At 32.1% G+C, this 16,172-nt stretch overlaps 2 protein-coding genes across 9 annotated transcripts in view; one reads left to right on the forward strand and one right to left on the reverse strand.

The window, feature by feature from the left end:
- Window positions 1-750: 750 nt before the first annotated feature.
- Window positions 751-11,050, forward strand: LOC134713700 (uncharacterized). Its single transcript, XM_063574992.1, has 2 exons — window positions 751-870; window positions 8,663-11,050. The coding sequence occupies exon 2, from the start codon at window positions 8,684-8,686 to the stop codon at window positions 10,685-10,687; it is 2,004 nt and encodes a 667-aa protein (XP_063431062.1). The 5' UTR covers window positions 751-870; window positions 8,663-8,683; the 3' UTR covers window positions 10,688-11,050.
- A 4,155-nt stretch (window positions 11,051-15,205) lies between these two features.
- The window catches only part of LOC134714532 (ankyrin repeat and death domain-containing protein 1A-like), a 57,783-nt gene continuing 56,816 nt past the window's right edge, over window positions 15,206-16,172 (reverse strand). For 2 of the 8 annotated variants that reach the window (XM_063575844.1, XM_063575843.1), the window contains exon 16: window positions 15,207-15,856. In XM_063575844.1, the coding sequence (XP_063431914.1) occupies window positions 15,786-15,856 (71 nt within the window). In that variant the 3' untranslated portion in view covers window positions 15,207-15,785. Of the gene's footprint in view, window positions 15,857-16,172 lie in introns of all 8 variants that reach the window. The other 6 variants (XM_063575846.1, XM_063575847.1, XM_063575842.1 and 3 more) reach the window with 5 other exon arrangements.

A 16,172-nucleotide genomic window follows, 5' to 3' on the forward strand; every position in this document is an offset into this window, starting at 1 on the left:
GAGTGATTACTATTGGAAGAATGGACGAGTTGTTACTGTTGTAAGAATGAATGAGTGATTACTATTGAAAGAATGGACGAGTTGTTACTGTTGTAAGAATGACGAGTTGTTACTATTGAAAGAATGGACGAGTTGTCACTGTTGTAAGAATGGACAAGTTGTTACTATGGAAAGAGTGAACAAGTTGTTACTGTTGTTAGAATTGCCTCTTTTAATGTTTTATTGTCAATGTAAAAGCAAAACTGACAGTATAGTAATCCCTTTTTCTAAATTGATTCCTGTTTTTGTTTTGGTACATTTAAAATGCAAATTCAAGAGTAATTACTATTGAAAAAATGGATGAGTTGTTACTATTGACAGATTTGACAAGTTGTTACTGTTGTTAGAATTGCCTCTTTTAATGTTTTATTGTCAATGTAAAAGCAAAACTGACAGTATAGAAATCCCTTTTTTTAAATTGATTCCTGTTTTTGTTTTGGTACATTTAAAATGCAAATTCCAGCAGTAATTTTCTTTTTAATATTGCAATATCATTGTCACTCCTAGGAAAATATGTTGCTATCTAATAATTTAAAACAGGTATTACAAAACCGAAACCTTTTTTGTTCCTCGTTCATGTTAGTAGTGTAAATCAGAACGTTGATGGAAACCTGTATAGTGACATCTCTATTATATATGATTATCAAACCATCTAATATTAAGTATTCGATTACTAACATAAATTGATAATTTTCCGGGTGTAAGCATTATAATTTCCCCAAATTTCACATGTTAGGCAGTATAAGGAAGTGTGATCTTTAAATGATTATGGGGTTTATAAGATATCAAATGTAGAAACTTAGATGAATACATCTGTAGCAAAATATACTGGTAAGAAGTTACAGTTATATGATTCAATTGTTGATAAGATGAATAATTTAGAGAAATTAATGACAATTCTCTAATTGTTCATATACTGGTAAGGATTTTCTGAATGAAAAGTTTTAAGAATTTTTTTTATGGCAAACTGTAAGTAAGTAAGTAAGTACATTTTATTTAGAGTTGGCATATATACACATAATAACAGCGAAAACGTGAGCTCTGGTGAGCTCTTTTTCGAAAACTGATTCAGGAATTACGATGAAGACATATTAGGCAAAATAACGGTGGTCTGTTCAATGATTAAACTATTCATTAGATTTAAACTTAATGACGAACACATCTTAATGTTAAGTATAAGGGTTTTGGAATCAACATTGAACCATTTTCTGTAAAAAGAAAAAGATTTGTGAGATACATACCAAACAGCTTTCTAACGCAACAATACACAAACAAAAGACTCAAAGTTCTGAATTGTGTGTCGTTTTCTTTTCTTATTCCGTTTATGCTTTGAACCAGTCTGATGATTCAAGCCCTTTTCGAATGCCTTTTTAATATACAAATGATAAGCTGATGTTTGATTCTCGCTAAGACAACTATCAACTATTTACTAAATAAGGTAGTTTGCGAACAAAAATAGTTCACATCACGGCCTTCAACAACACGCAAAACTCATACCATGTACAAAAGTATGGCAGATTACAGTAACCTAGATTATTAGATCAGCCGAGTTCTAATATGTGTTTATCACAATTAAGATGGATGGTTGATCTGAATTAAAATCCATGGATTTGTCAAAATGTAGTTAAAATATGCTTTTTTCCCAAATAGAATAAAAGTATTGACAACCCCGTCTTTTCACGTTACAGGTTGTGCCAAATTGTCCAATATTATATAGATTATTCATGAAAAAAATAATTTTAAGTGATAAAATAAGAACTACACCATGGCATTTTAAGTTGAAATAAGAGAAGATAACTCTTATCACATGCTTTCATATAAGAAAAAGGAGAACAACGATCACCTGGCGTGTTGTCTACTCTTGCTACATATTACAAAAAAAGTGAATTCATAGCACTTTGTATTATAAAAATAACGTTATCATAGTTATCTCCGCTTATGTGTCAAGGTTGAAAAAATTATTCAAACATATTCAAAATATTGTGTTTGTATAGAAAATACAGCTAATATGATAAAACTCATTAGTTTCCATATTAACACGAAAAATCTTACCACTGAATTACATAATACTTATAAAATTGCACGTTTCATTAAGACCAATCGTTATCTGATTCTCCAAAATCCGTTATAGAGAAAAACACCCTAGCCAAATTAAGGGAATTATGAATAAATTGCTAAACTATTTCCACAACTTTGTTTCATGTTGAAAACAACTAACCTTATGAGTGAATATCGTGTGTTTACCTTTAAAATGTCATCTGTTTGGCCGTTGTTGTCTTGATAGGTTACTGACTTAAAACAGGTCTTAAGCTATTGTAGATATATAGCCTGATATATTGTATATAAACTCATCATAGATATCAGGACTAAATTCTGTATATACGCCAGACGCGCGTTCCGTCTACAAAAGACTCATCAGTGATACTCGAATCCCAAAAAGTGAAAAAAGTCCAAATAAAGTAGGAAGATGAAGTGCATTTAGGACCAAAATTCCTAAAAGTTTTGCCAAATACAGCTAATGTAATCTATTCCTGAGGTAGAAAAGCCTAAGTATTTCAAAAATTCTATAAAATTTTGTAAACAGTTAATTTATAAATATGACCATATCAAAGATAATTCATGTCAGCACAAAAAGTGTTGACTACTGGGCTTATGATACCCTCGGGGAAATAAATCTCCACCAGCAGTGGCATCGACCCAGTGGTTGTATATAAACTCATCATAGATACCAGGACTAAATTTTGTATATACGCCAGACGCGCGTTTCTTCTACAAAAGACTCATCAGTGACGTTCGAATTCAAAAATATGAAGAAAGAAAAAGGCCAAATAAAGTACGAAGTTGAAGAGCGTTAAGGACCAAAATTCCTAAACGTTTTGCCAAATACAGCTAAGGTAATATATTCCTGAGGTAGAAGAGGCTTAGTATTTCAAAAATAAGACACTTATCAACTGTTGAACATTGTATGACTTCTCTATATTTTTGTTCAATATTTTTGGATAATAATGATTATTTGTATCAGACCAATACTTTATTGCTGGGTCTTCCAAGTGCTTCACGAAACCTCTTTCTGAATTATTAACATCTATTTTATCAGCAATCAAAGACGGGCTTCAAAGTTATTGTGAAACTGCTTATTCTACAGGTGGCGTGAATCAGATGTGGATACTTAAAAATTCCAAAGATCTTTTAGAGTTCATACAATCTAACTCTCTTTCATCTTGTAACAGTATTAAAACATTTAACTTTTCTACTCTTTACACAAGTATTCCACATTCCAAACTAAAAGACAAATTGAAAGAGTTGGTATTACTTTTCTTCATAAAAAAGACTGGCCAACGTAGATACAAGTATCTTGTCTTAGGGAGGGATAAATCCTACTTTGTAAAGAATCACTCTGATTCAACCAAAAAATTCTCTGAAACCGATATTATCAAGATGCTTGATTTCTTGATTGACAACATATTTGTTACGTTCGGAGGACGTGTTTTTCAACAGACTGTCGGCATCCCAATGGGAACAAACTGTGCCCCTCTACTTGCCGACTTGTTTCTTTATTATCATGAGGCTGACTTCATGCAGGAGATTCTTAGGAAGAAAGATAAGAAGTTAGCAATATCCCTTAACTCTACTTTCCGCTATATAGATGACGTTCTTTCACTAAACAATTCAAAAGGAAAAAGGTCCGGTAAGACCCCTTTTCGGCCCCAAAATATAGCAGTTTTACAAACTTGTTCAAATGTAAACTTTTATTTATTTATTGGAAAGTTGAATAGTTCTGCTACATAAATATGGGCTGGTTTTGACAATACAATGCACACATATCGGGTACTAACACCATTAAGTCATGCTAAATTACTGAAATCTTCAAAATTCTAGCATTTAAGTTGAATTTTAGACGGTTTTCGTGTAAAACGGAAGTGGCCGCATTCGTGTTCATCCTGAATATTGAAATGTCAGTTGTATTTTATGATAATACATAACATATATAAAGGTTGGTGATGAACACGGATGCGGCCACTTTCATTTTTTACAAAAACCATCTGAAAAGTGACATTTTTTGGCATATTTGGTAGTTTTTTTCATATTTGAGCTTGATTCGGAGCGTTTTTAATGACCAAATAAGTTAAAATCGTTAACATAAACTAATTGATTCAAATGAAATAGACACTTAAGTGTTTAAAAAGTGGTCAAAATCTTTCGTCAGATGAACCTGAAATTTGAGGCCAAAATCGGTCCTTACCGGACCTACTCCTTTGGTGACTATGTGGAACGCATCTATCCCATCAAATTGGAGATTAAGGATACTACAGATACAGTTAAGTCGGCTTCATATCTTGACTTACATCTAGAAATTGACAATAAGGGTCGGTTGAAAACAAAACTTTACGACAAAAGAGATGATTTCAGCTTTCCAATTGTAAACTTTCCATTTCTAAGTAGCAACATTCCAGCAGCACCTGCATACGGGGTATATATCTCCCAATTGATACGATATTCCCGTGCTTGCATTTCCTATCATGATTTTCTTGATAGGGGGTTACTGCTCACAAGGAAGCTATTAAACCAAGAGTTCCAAATAATGAAGTTGAAATCATCCCTTCGTAAATTTTACGGACGCTACACGAGTATGTTGACCGTTATGGAATAACAGTTTCACAAATGAATTCGTATATGTGTCTCACGTCGTAACTACAATCCCCTTCCCTTTCATGAATGTGACCTACCGAATAAGAATATTTACCGGATTTGTAATCACATAAGCAACACGACGGGTGCCACATGTGGAGCAGGATCTGCTTACCCTTCCGGAGCACCTGAGATCACCTCTAGTTTTTAGTGGGGTTTGTGTTGTTTATTCTTTAGTTTTCTATGTTGTGTCATGTGTACTATTGTTTTTCTGTGTGTCTTTTTCATTTTTAGCCATGGCGTTGTCAGTTTGTTTTGGATTTATGAGTTTGACTGTCCCTTTGGTATCTTTCGTCCCTCTTTTATCTGTTGTCGGTCGTTGTTATTTGTACGTCTGTGTTGCTGTTTTATGTGTTTTTGCGTTGTCAAATTATTTAATTATGTATTATCAAGAAGTACATAGAAATGGGTTTTTCTATAATCACAAAGGGCTGTAAGCAATACAATTAGATGAGCTACCTAAGTTTATATACGTATTGTTTGCATCAAACTGATAAAAGATTAACTTACACGTCATTTTAACAAATCACTTGCACAATACCAATCAAATAATTAAAAGTTTTTACAGGTAACATTCAACTCTACAAACTAATAAACTGATAATATAGTTTATTTTCGAAACTTGTGAAAGGATATTTAATGAAGCAAGTGCAGTATCAAAAACAAATGTCTCTATAATTCTTACTCGATGTCTCATTTTCCTAACCTGTTGCTTATTTTGTCTAAACAACGTTTGGTTCGTTTAATCTCAGTTCTTCATTGGTCATAATTCGAATATGACGTCAAATGTTCTTGATTTCCTCAGAAATTCATATTGTGACGTCATGAAAACAGGCGACAATGAACAATGATATCACGTACAAAGAACACGTCTTGTTGCAGGTCGTTAGAAAAGAATGATTGCAATTACCTGTATATCGGCTAAAGATTAACAGATTGCAACACCAAATCTCGTGTTATACGATATGTATCCGCTCTCGTCAGTTAAATGTTTAACATTTAAAAGCGAGCCTCGCGTTTTAAATTTGTCAATTTTACTGTCTCTAGTGGATTAATGTCGTATCACACTCTATGCAGTGATAGAATCTATATATATACACTATCATATACTTCAACTTTTTACATGATCAATCCTGACCATCTTCAATTTTGTGTTGGGGATAACTACTTATCCAGTTCATTTGGTAGATTTTATTTTGGATCAACTAAATTTACACTAGAGTGGGGCGCTCATATTCGCCGTGGACACAATTTCGCCGTTTAATGATTTTGAGGTGTAAAAACTTCAAAGGATGGTTGAAATGGAAGAAATATACCGGTAATTTATATCTTTTAAAATTAGACAAAAATTTCGGCACTAACCGCAAAAGACCGAAAAACGGACAACGATTTTCAACCAAATTCCTGAATGAAAAAAAAACTTTCAAAGAAGTATTTCTTAGTTATTTTCTTGACTGATTGCCCAAAATTTCAGTTTTTACACCTTTCAATTGTCTGCTATTCATCTATAATGAAATTTTTTGATAAATATTGTTTAAAGCTGCAGTTATTTGGTTTTAAATAGATATGCAAAAACGGCGAATATGTGTCCCCCTTTGACAAAAAATCAGAAAATTTCAAACACCCTTTAATCACACTTTTCGGACGATTTTTCTCACAACAAACACATTTTCAAGCTAAGAATAGTTTGCATTTGAAGTTATCTTCATATAGAAATATCAGTATACTTCAAAAACATAAAGTCCTGAACATAAACTGAACAAAACATGGAAAGATATGGCGAAAATGAGCACTCCACTCTATATATTTGGTTTGCAGTTTGATCAGACGAAACACACACAAAGCTAGATAATACAATTAGTTATCTAATTACTACTACAATTAAATACTAATAAGTATTATAATTTTCACTGTTATTAATATAAGTTAGATAAGTCATACAAATCTAATCTTGAATTTAATCCAAATTCATTCTTAATTTTCGGATCACGCTTTAGAAATTTAAATATGACGTCACTTTGGGCTTTGCATTGCCTATGGCTAACAGGGCTGTGATTTTGTAATGCACTTGTTTTTATTTTATAGCTAGTCACTACTTCAGTTTAATTATGAATATCTATTATATAGTAATTTTATAAAATTTACTGTTTGCAAAACTATGTATTATTCTTGAAAATAATGATGTTTTTGTCCAAGTTTTATGTGGACGTGGCGCGCTTCTGGCGTTCAAAAACATTTTTAACCTGTTACTTTTTTACGGCTAATAATTTGTTTGTTTCTCTGTCCTATATTTTCTCCCATTTATCTGTTTATTTATTGTAACCACGCCGTGAAATGGTGTCATTTTAATGTTATAATCAACACTTCACATAAAACGGGAGGTTTGTTTTGCCACAAAACCAGGTTCAACCCACTATTTGTTTTAATAAAATACTCTATATCAAGTAAGGAAAATGGCCATCGCTACATCAAAGTTCGTTTCTGTGTGTGTTACATTTCGCTGTTGTGTCGTAGCTCTTTTATATTTGATACGTTTCCCTCAGTTTTAGTTTGTAACCGGATTTGCTTTTTCTCTATCGATTTATGAATTTTAAACAGCGGTATACTACTGTTGCCTTTATTTACATCTGTCATTATAATACTGTAGATGGAATTTTAAAAATTATATATCAATCTGTAAAGTAATATGATTTTGAAGGTTAGGTAGTCATTTTTGAATTGCTATACAATGGAAAATATAGTGACAAAACATAACCTTCGCTGTAAATACTGAAAACTATATCCATTTAAGCAAGGACGTTCTCTATTATAGATTCACTTGAAATATTCTTGTCCTAAGTAAAAGAAGACATAAAGGGAAATAAAAACAAAACTTTGAATATCTGTTATCATTATAGGAAACATATCCAAAAGAAGTCAATTTTGTATAACTGATTGATAAAGAGTCTGCAACATTTAAAGACAATTTTCCTTTTAAAAGAAGTAGATTGAAATCTTTAAATGTGACAAAATCAAACTAATTTAAAAATACTATATAACCTTTAAAAGAGGGACGAAAGATACCTTTAATATGCCAATACAATGAATATACTTTAAAAGAATGAAAACTTTACATTTTTGACAACAGACGTAGAATCCAAATCTAATAGGATGGTAATATGAATTATATTTTTTGTTACATTCCACTTGCTCAGACAAAAAAACTTTCATGAGATATGAGATAAACTGTTTTACAATGACGATCAAATTGTAGAGCTGAATGAAAACTGCAATATTGGTGAAGCCTGTGTTATCTTCTATGATAAGCATCGCAAAACTACAATTCGTTACTTCAATTGTCACTAGTCACACTAAAAGTTATGAAACCAGGAAAAAATAAATTCAAAGAAAAAATTATATATAGTCAAGGAAATAAAACCAGAAAAGTACAATTTAGTTTTGAAAGAAAAAATACAACTTAAACGTTTCGAAAATTAAAAGGTGTACATTGATAGCTTTGCTGTATCTAAACTACATCAGATTTTGTCTGGATGTGTTTGTGAAAATGTAATCCGGAAATGTATCAGTTTTTATAATTATTTTAGAAGTTTCACTAGTTTCATTTATTCTTTGTATTTCATATTTGGATATTTTAATAGGGGTTTCAGTTCCTAGATCTGTAAATTTGTTGATGCAAATCTTTTTTTCTCAACCGCCAAGATATTGAACTCATGCTACTTAGATATCGTGGCACTAAATCACCTTGCAATGTGCTCGATGCACTAGACCACTCACTCACCTAAGCTCTCTTTATATATATTTGTATATGATATGAAGCAACAAAGCACTATATGTTCTTGGGTTTCAATCGGTTACAACAGTAATTGGACCTTTTCAGATTAATCGAATTTTACTAAATAAACAAATTAACATTATCGTGGTAAATTTTTTTCAGGCACACACACCCGTCAAAGATATGGAAGAGGGAAGAAGAGAGTCCATGCTGTTTTACAAATACTTATGTCACAAAATTGGAACACAAGTCGATGTGAAGACTAGAAGACTGAGTTTCATTATTTGCGATATTCACAACCACCCACTTAAACGTAATGCGTTTAAATATTTTCCCGAAATAAGCAGCGGAAGTAGAGCCGAAGGGTTGAATTTGAGTGGAAGTGATGTTGACATAATGTTAATTGATAACCGTTTCGAAGTTTATGAATCCGAAAATGAAGCTGTACAAGGCCGTAAGGTAAACCTGATAATGGATACGGAAGATACACCACATTGTTTTTCAAAACTCCGTGTACTCACAGATTACAATCATATAGAAGATAACAACAATAGATTCAAACGTTTTCTACATTTTGAAGGATTCCGGACTCTGATATCAAGTGAAATGTACAAAGAGCATAACTTAAATAGGATAAGGCAAGTTGCACCGAGATTTGATACAATTCATGGTCCTTGTATATCAGACTATAATGAACGTTATGATTTTGCACATTGTCTTAAATGTGCCAAGTGGATATCGCAGGCACAACCATGGATTCATAGACCACGTGGAGCATGGCCTAACGCTAAAAACATTGAAAAAATTATCAAATGTGGCGTTTTATTTGTTCCCATTGGCTCCAAAGGATCTAGCATTGAAAACCTTCAATGGCGAATATCATTTTCCGTAGCAGAGAAAATACTTATCTTTTCATTCAACCACACCCAACTTTTATGCTATGCCCTGTTGAAGATCTTTCTAAAAGAAATTATAGAAAGTCATGAAGATTTGAAAGGTATACTGTGTTCGTATTTCCTGAAAACGCTCATGTTTTGGATATCAGAAGAATACGATTTATCTATCTGGACACCATGCAATATAATACACTGCTTCAAGTTGTGCTTACTTAGACTTTTATACTGTATCAAATATTCAACATTGCTTCACTATTTTATACCCGATAATAATTTATTTTATTTACGGCTCACCGAACAGAATAAGGCGACCTTACTCATTCTCATTAGGGATGCATACAACCAAGATATCCAATGTTTCTCGTCATCCAAAACATTGAATAATTATCAAAAATACGTCACTGGAAATTTTGATAGATTAAGCATTGTACCGGAAATAATGGAAGTATTTTCAACTGCCATTGCTTCTTTTAATTTCGGAAATATATTCTGTCTACTGAGATATTTCATATATCATTCCAGGAGTTCTTTATCGAGAGATGTTTTTACGTTGTTTCTATCGCATGCGAATAGCTGTGAATCACAGAATTTACAATTGCACAGACAACATAATAAGCTTAAATACTTCACGTACAGACGTATTATCAGTCAACTATTGATAAGCGTGCATTCAGATGCTGTATCTGGGTGGCTGATATTAGCCTCCTTTTTCTACATCCAGAAAAAATACATAACGTCGACAATACTTATAAATTATGCTTTATCGAATTGCAACGATGAAAAGGTAGAAGCTCCGAATGGTATGTGGCTAGGTTTTAATAGGAACCAAAAGGTAATATTAAATTGGACAAAACACGAAAATCTCATAACTGTTCTAAAGGCGTTCACATTACAAGAACTGCGATTTAGTGAAAATTCACAAATGATTCCAGTTGAACTGCAACCAATAATAAAGTGGAATAACAATCTCATTATCCATCCGAAACCATTTGCACATTTTATCAGTTTTTTATGCTATTATCATTTACATGACCGATCATCCTGCAGACGTTCTATGTATCATTTAAACCAAATAGTCGAAAATTGTAAATCTTTTCAGTCTTGTCGTATTGGCAATACTATGCAACTTAGATATTCTCAAGATAGTAGACATTTATCTTTTTGGGATATGTTTTATACTGTGAAGTTTTTGGAAATTTCACATCAAATGATTGGCAAACCTCTCAGTGACATAGCACGACAGTATTCCAAAATATTTAAAAATACGACTGCATTGATTGACAGTAATTAAACTACAAAACAAGTTCCTGTTTCGAGGCCAGTTCCGGGGAGAAAATTCCAGGGACTTAATGTTCATATTATATTGCATGATTTATGTAATGAAAACAGATCACTTTACAATACTAAGTTCTGTGAAAATGGCAACCAAACAATAATTATAGCAACTGTTTATTTACAAAATCCTCGGTTTTACAACATTATGATCACAGAAACGACAGATGTAGCAGCTTTTGAGAGATTTAAAAAAATATCCACTGCTTTTGATTTGTCAAAAGCTCTAACAAATAACGCGCATATTACCTCATTTATTAGCAGATATATTTCTAAAAAAATCGTGATATTAGATACACGTAAACTCAATGTCAAAACCTAATTCGATAAAACTATGTACAGATGAAACAAAATCTTATACAGTATTTTATTTATATTGTACTTTTTATTTTTAAAAATGTCGGTATCATAAAATTTACTTTTTCAAAACCAATAGGAATCAACATTCCCCAATTTCAACAACAGTGTAAAAGGCTGTAAGATGTAATAAAATTATTGTAATAAATTTCAATTATCAGACTGTCAGTCATTAATTTTGAATGACACATCTGAATCATGAATCTTTCACTCACCACAGAGGGCTGGTCGAACTTTTCGAATGTCTAAATTATAAGACATTGCTTCTCCAGATATTTTTTTTATATATTATTTTCTAGTATGAGCAATTGATCCCACTACCACACGGGATTCACTTTACTTTTTTTTCTGTATACATACTTACTTTATTATTGTCATTAAAGTTATTATGAAGTCAAAAAATATCACTCCGTATTCACCAGGCATTTCCGATATGTGATGATATGTAGTTTGAATGCTTAATTTTTTAATTTTTTAATTTTTTAATTTTTTATATTTTATTTAATTTGTCCTTCTAATAACTAAATAACTGAACATTTTTAAGACGAAATCATAAGGGACATTACTTATTGTTGTAAATGTTTGAACTGATTACCTAAATTTTAATCATGAATCATGTTCAGCTACTAATTATATATCTAGATAATGTGGTGTTCGTTGTATATAAATAAACGCATCTTGAATACCAGGATTGAAATTTAATATTTACGCCAGAAGCGCGTTTCGTCTACAAAAGACTTATCAGTGCCGCTTCAATCGGAAAAATGTTAAAAAGGCAAAATAAAGTCCGAAATTAAAGAACATTGAGGACCAAAAATTCCTACAAGTTTTGTCAAATACAGATAAAGTAATCTTTTCCTGAGTTAGAAAAGCCTTAGTACTTTAAAATTTCAAAGATTGGTTAACAGTTAATTTATAATTATAAACATCAATGATAATTCAAGTCAACACAAACGTGTTGACTACTGGGCTGGTGATACCCTTTGGGAATAAAAACTCCACCAGCAATGGATACTAGAATAAAATTTACCTGCATATAGGATATATATTTCCCATTTTTTTCGGTATTTAAGAGCGTGTAGCTGCTACTCCGACTTTGTAAAACGTCACCAGTTTCTAAGTAGAAAGTTGTATGTCAAAGAACGTCTCGTCCTTTTTTCTGTAAAAGTTCGTCGGTAGGTATCAGGACCTTGTTGATAAAAATTCCTTATCGACTTCACAAATAATACACCATGGTATTGAATAAACTATGATTAAGAAAAGAAATGAGGAATGGGTCAAAGAGACAACAACCTGACCATAGAACAGACAACAGCAGAAGGTCACCAATAGTTCTTCGATGCAGCGAGAAATTCCAGCACCTGGAGGCGTCATTCAGCTGGCCTCTTAACAAATATATACACTATTTTGATAATAATGAACACCATAATGAACCCCGTAATTATACACAAGAAACTAAAATTAAAAATAATACAAGACTAACAAAGACTAACAGAGGTTCCCGACTTGGGACAGGCGCACAAATGCGGCGGGGTTAAACATGTTTATGAGATTTCAAGTATAGATTCTGGGCACCTGACTGACATGTTTTAGTATGTTTTTATTTGACTTTATTGTTACATTGGAGACTAATTGCCGGAATGCAAAGTTGGGCGAGGAACCGATTAATTACGAATGTAACACTAATTACCGAGGCTACGGTTACAGTACTAATTGATACATAAAAAATAGCAATGTACGCTAAATTTATTAAACTAAATCTTCTTATACAACTTGACGCAAATTGATACATCAAAAGCAAAGTTTGCTGACTGTAACTTAAGTACTATGAACTTCTGTATGTACGGTGGAGAACGTAATTTCGTTCATTAAAAATGTGTCAGACTTTAAAAAAACACTTACTTGATTTGTAGAAATTGTCATTGTAAATAAAAAAAAATACAGTAAATAAATTGTATGTAATAAATGTATGTATTGTGAATATAAAATAAATGTCTTCAACTTTTATTATTTAGAACATATTTCCAGTCCCATATCGTACATTGCTGTTTTCATGTAACAATAACGCAATGTAACCGTAGCCTCAATAGTTATTGTTACATTCGTAATTAAACAGGTCCTTACCCAACCATGCATTTCGGCATATAGTCTCCAATGTAACAATAATGTTTTTATTATTGTTACATTTCCATGTAACCGTAGCCAGTGCCATATAACTTTGGACTGTTCAGTCTGTTTTTGGTGATATCCGTTTGGCGTGACTCTGTATTCATACATCCCGTCATTGTGTTATGGTTCTATGGTAAAATGTTTGTATACTTGTCTTTCCTTTTTGCTAATATGCTTTGTCTATATGCCTTTTTGTGCTTCTTAATTATACATGACATGGCTCTATACTTATTCATTTTATCATTATGGTATTGTCATATGGTAAATTATTGTATTCTTGTTCTACATTTTTGCTAATGTGCTTTGTGTACATGACTTTTTGTGTTTCGTTGTTTAAAATAACGTTAATCTGTACTTATTCATTCTGTCATTGTGTAATCCTGCTATTCTTGTAGTAAATTTTGTATTCTTGTATTTCATTTTAGCTTATATGCTTTGGTTACATCTTCTGACATCAGACTTGGACTTCTCTTGAACTGAATTTTAATGTGCGTATTGTTATGCGTTTACTTTTCTACATTGGTTAGAGGTATAGGGGGAGGGTTGAGATCTCAAAAACGTGTTTAGCCCCGCCGCATTTTTGCGCCTGTCCCAAGTCAGGAGCCTCTGGCCTTTGTTAGTCTTGTATTATTTTAATTTGAGTTTCTTGTGTACCATTTGGAAATTAGTATGGCGTTCATTATCACTGAACTAGTATATATTTGTTTAGGGGCCAGCTGAAGGACGCCTCCGGGTGCGAGAATTTCTCGCTACATTGAAGACCTGTTGGTGACCTTCTGCTGTTGAGTTTTTTATTTGGTCGGGTTGTTGTCTCTTTAACACATTCCCCATTTTCATTCTCAATTTTATTTGTCTAAATTCCTTTTTATGTTTATTTGTTACATATAACGTGGCTCTGAACTTAATATCCCGTCAATGTGTTATTGTGCTATTGTAAATTTTTGTATTCGTGGCATTCATGTTTGCTAATGTGCTTTGTTTATATGCCTTTTTGTGTTTCTTTGTTTCTTTGTTGCATTTTTGTTTGTTTATAGTGATTTTGATTTTAACTCAATGTAGACTGCTGTACCCCTAATTTTTACATTTTTACCTTCTACTTCTGTTTTTCTTCTTCATACATTGATGTCAATATATCAAAATTTCATGCGCAAGTGAGAGGTTTAGCTAGGCGTATTTAAGTGCTTACAGTGTTTAAATGATAGGAACTCAAGGTGGTATTGAAGTCTAAATTAAAAATGACAAAATTTGTTTATACTTTGCCAAAACGTAGTACATATTGATATATTTTAGAAAATATAATAAAAATGATACATTGTAATAGGTCACCGCGCATTTTCTTAAGCTACAGGTTGTGACAAAATGACACATTTTGTATGGATAATTCAGGAAAAAGCACCACTATGTGATTAGAATCTAAACTAAATGATAGAATTGTAAAATATATATAGTTTCAATCCATTCAGTGGTTCTCTATGTTAAACTAAGTCCCCCGCTAGGGGCCATCTTGGATAATGGATCGGCTATAAAGAAACAACACTTTGTCAGCACCTCATAAGGAACATTCATGCTATGTTTGGTTTCATTCCATTCAGTGGTTCTCTAAAAGAAGTCATTTGTATTCATTTCCCATAGGGTCCTATGTTAAACTAAGTCCCCAGCTGGCGGCCATCTTGGATGATGGATCGGCTACAAAGTAACAACACTTAGTCAGCACCTCATAAAGAACATTCATGTCATGTTTGATTACATTCCATTCAGTGGTTCCCTTAAAGAAGTCATTTGTATGCATTTTCCATAGAGTCCCATGTTAAAAGTCCCTCGCTGGCGACCATCTTGGATGATGGATCGGCTACAAAGTAACAACACTTGGTCAGCACCTTTGTATAAACATACTTCAGTTTTTTCTTGAAGTGAATACTTCACACAAGTGTTTTCAGATGAACGAATTAGAAATCATAGATAATTCTTCGAGGAGAGTATAATGGATTGTTTGCGTATAATGTCAATGCATTTAATAAAACGAGGTAAAGCAGAACATATAGTACTAACAGGATTTGTTTAAACTTATATTTTCTTATCTTATATCTCAACTAAAATCAATAAGTATAAATATAAAAGTTTATATAGTCATAAGTAAAACACATTCGATAAATTATATCTGATAAAATACAGAAATCTTCCTTATAAAGGAAAGTTCTCTTACACTACATCTTGATAATGCACCAACATACACATTTTAAGCATTCATAAAAAGTTAATAAATTAATTCATTAACATAATCATATAAATTCATCAAACAATAGACAAATATTTCAAAAAAGATGACTAGAAGTTTATGATGTTGATGATATTATGCAAATTTTCTTTCAAAACTCGAATGATATTCAAATGTATAAGCTGAGATCAATTTATATATGCATCCATAACTTTAAATGACACCAATGTCTTATGTTTGTATGTTATAATGGTGATATCTGTTTCATTTGGAATATGATACAACCGTCTACATTGACTTCCTTCATCGGATTCAGTCAACACATGGCACACATTTTTCCCATACATACTTTCGGTGATCGAGCTTCAGATTTTCCACGCATTTGTTCTGAAAAGAAATATTTAGTCAATTCCAATCAAGGATTAAAGAGATTATACAAGTATTATAGTCTGGATAAATAGTGAAAATGTCTTTCTTAAATATCGCAAAGCTAATAGATGTTTTTAATTATATTTCAAAACAAAAAAAGTATGTCACAATGTTAAATACTAAGATTAAGCATGTGTAAATTTTTCAGTATTTTTTGTGGACACTTATGACCTAAAATATACAGTCTAATATCTACAGAACGGAATTAAATGCGAAAAGTAATATTAAAATAACGGAAACTGTGTTCGACCCATAAGTCTCGATGATATGGGTA

The sequence above is a fragment of the Mytilus trossulus genome, chromosome 4, assembly GCF_036588685.1.
Source record: "Mytilus trossulus isolate FHL-02 chromosome 4, PNRI_Mtr1.1.1.hap1, whole genome shotgun sequence".
NCBI classification, from domain to species: Eukaryota; Metazoa; Mollusca; class Bivalvia; order Mytilida; family Mytilidae; genus Mytilus; species Mytilus trossulus.

Excerpts from the sequence above, each read along its gene's own strand:
- LOC134713700 (XM_063574992.1), top strand. The coding sequence starts at position 8,684 with ATGGAAGAGGGAAGAAGAGAGTCCATGCTGTTTTACAAATACTTATGT.